The sequence below is a fragment of the Hippocampus comes genome, unplaced genomic scaffold (assembly GCF_001891065.2).
Source record: "Hippocampus comes isolate QL1 unplaced genomic scaffold, H_comes_QL1_v1.1 C16898350, whole genome shotgun sequence".
NCBI classification, from domain to species: domain Eukaryota; kingdom Metazoa; phylum Chordata; class Actinopteri; order Syngnathiformes; family Syngnathidae; genus Hippocampus; species Hippocampus comes.
The window spans coordinates 1-1,144 of NW_017840753.1; the positions used below are offsets into that span (position 1 = coordinate 1).

Here is a 1,144-nt window from a genome sequence, read left to right on the forward strand (position 1 = left end):
GGTCATGGTTCGGCACACGGCGCCAAACCCCCCCCCAAGCCTTGCTTTCCTATTACGTGACCAGGAACGCACTTCATGTCCGTTGCGAGCCGGGGCGCTTCGGTCTGACGCTTTCTTCACCTTTCTCAGGGAAATCGATGGCCAAGTGTACGTGGGAGAGGTGAAGGAGAAAGAGACAGCCAAGAAACAGTATGAAAAGGCCGTTTCCTCAGGACAGACGGCCGGGCTGGTCAAGTAAGTCGGCGAGGGCAAACGAAAGGTTTTCCCGGATCACGTCGCCCGCGACTGATGTGGTGCTCCGACGCAGGGCTTCCGGCAGGAAGATGGAGACATTTTCGGTGTCGGTCAACATCGCGGCCGAAAGTAACGTGACTTTCGTTTTGACCCACGAGGAGCTGCTTCAGCGGAAATTGGGCCAGTATGAGATCCTGACCCGGGTGAAACCCAAACAACTTGTCCAGGAGTTTCAGGTCAGCGCATCTTCCTTGACCGATCCCCGCAACCGCTGCCGAATCAAGCGTGACAATTGCTTTACGTCTTTGAATCAGATCGTCGCAAACATCTACGAGCCTCAAGGCATCGCTTACGTCGAGACCCATGCCACGTTCCTCTCCAATGAGCTGCTCCCCCTGGTGGAAAAAACTGTCACCGAGAAGAAGGTACGTTTTGCGACCCTCAAAATCGGATTTTTCTTTTTACATCACCATACACGGTATTTGTAAGACGTCAAGCTTTCCTCGACGTAGTTTATGTGACATTGCGCTGGCTTGGCGGCTATCTGCTACATATCAGATTTGTATCCGCCTTTGACAGAGGCCCGATTCCGATCTGAAACTATCCAAGTCCACGTGTTTGTTTTTAATCACGCGGCGTAGCGCGGCCTTGGTGACGATCAATATCGCAAACTCTCAATGGGAACGAGCCTCAGAGGGACGCGTTCCTCACCGCTTGTCATTTTCGAGTTGGTTGATCTCTAGGTTTGCTCCTACTTTTAGGCACACATTGCCTTCTCGCCCAGTCTGGATCAGCAGAGAAAATGTCCAGGCTGTGATGGAACACTGATCGATGGAGATTTCGTCATCATGTACGATGTGAAACGCACCTCGAGCCTCGGGGACATTCAGGTCATCTGTGAACTTCTTTT

General features: G+C 52.3%; 1 protein-coding gene across 1 annotated transcript; it reads left to right on the forward strand.

The window, feature by feature from the left end:
• Positions 1–34: 34 nt before the first annotated feature.
• LOC109509433 (inter-alpha-trypsin inhibitor heavy chain H3-like) lies at positions 35–1,139 on the forward strand (the record flags this gene model as incomplete). Its single annotated transcript, XM_019859285.1, has 4 exons — positions 35–234; positions 308–470; positions 549–659; positions 996–1,139. Coding segments are annotated over 4 exons (618 nt in total), but the record flags the coding sequence as incomplete, so codon positions are not given.
• Between the last annotated feature and the right edge of the window lie 5 nt (positions 1,140–1,144).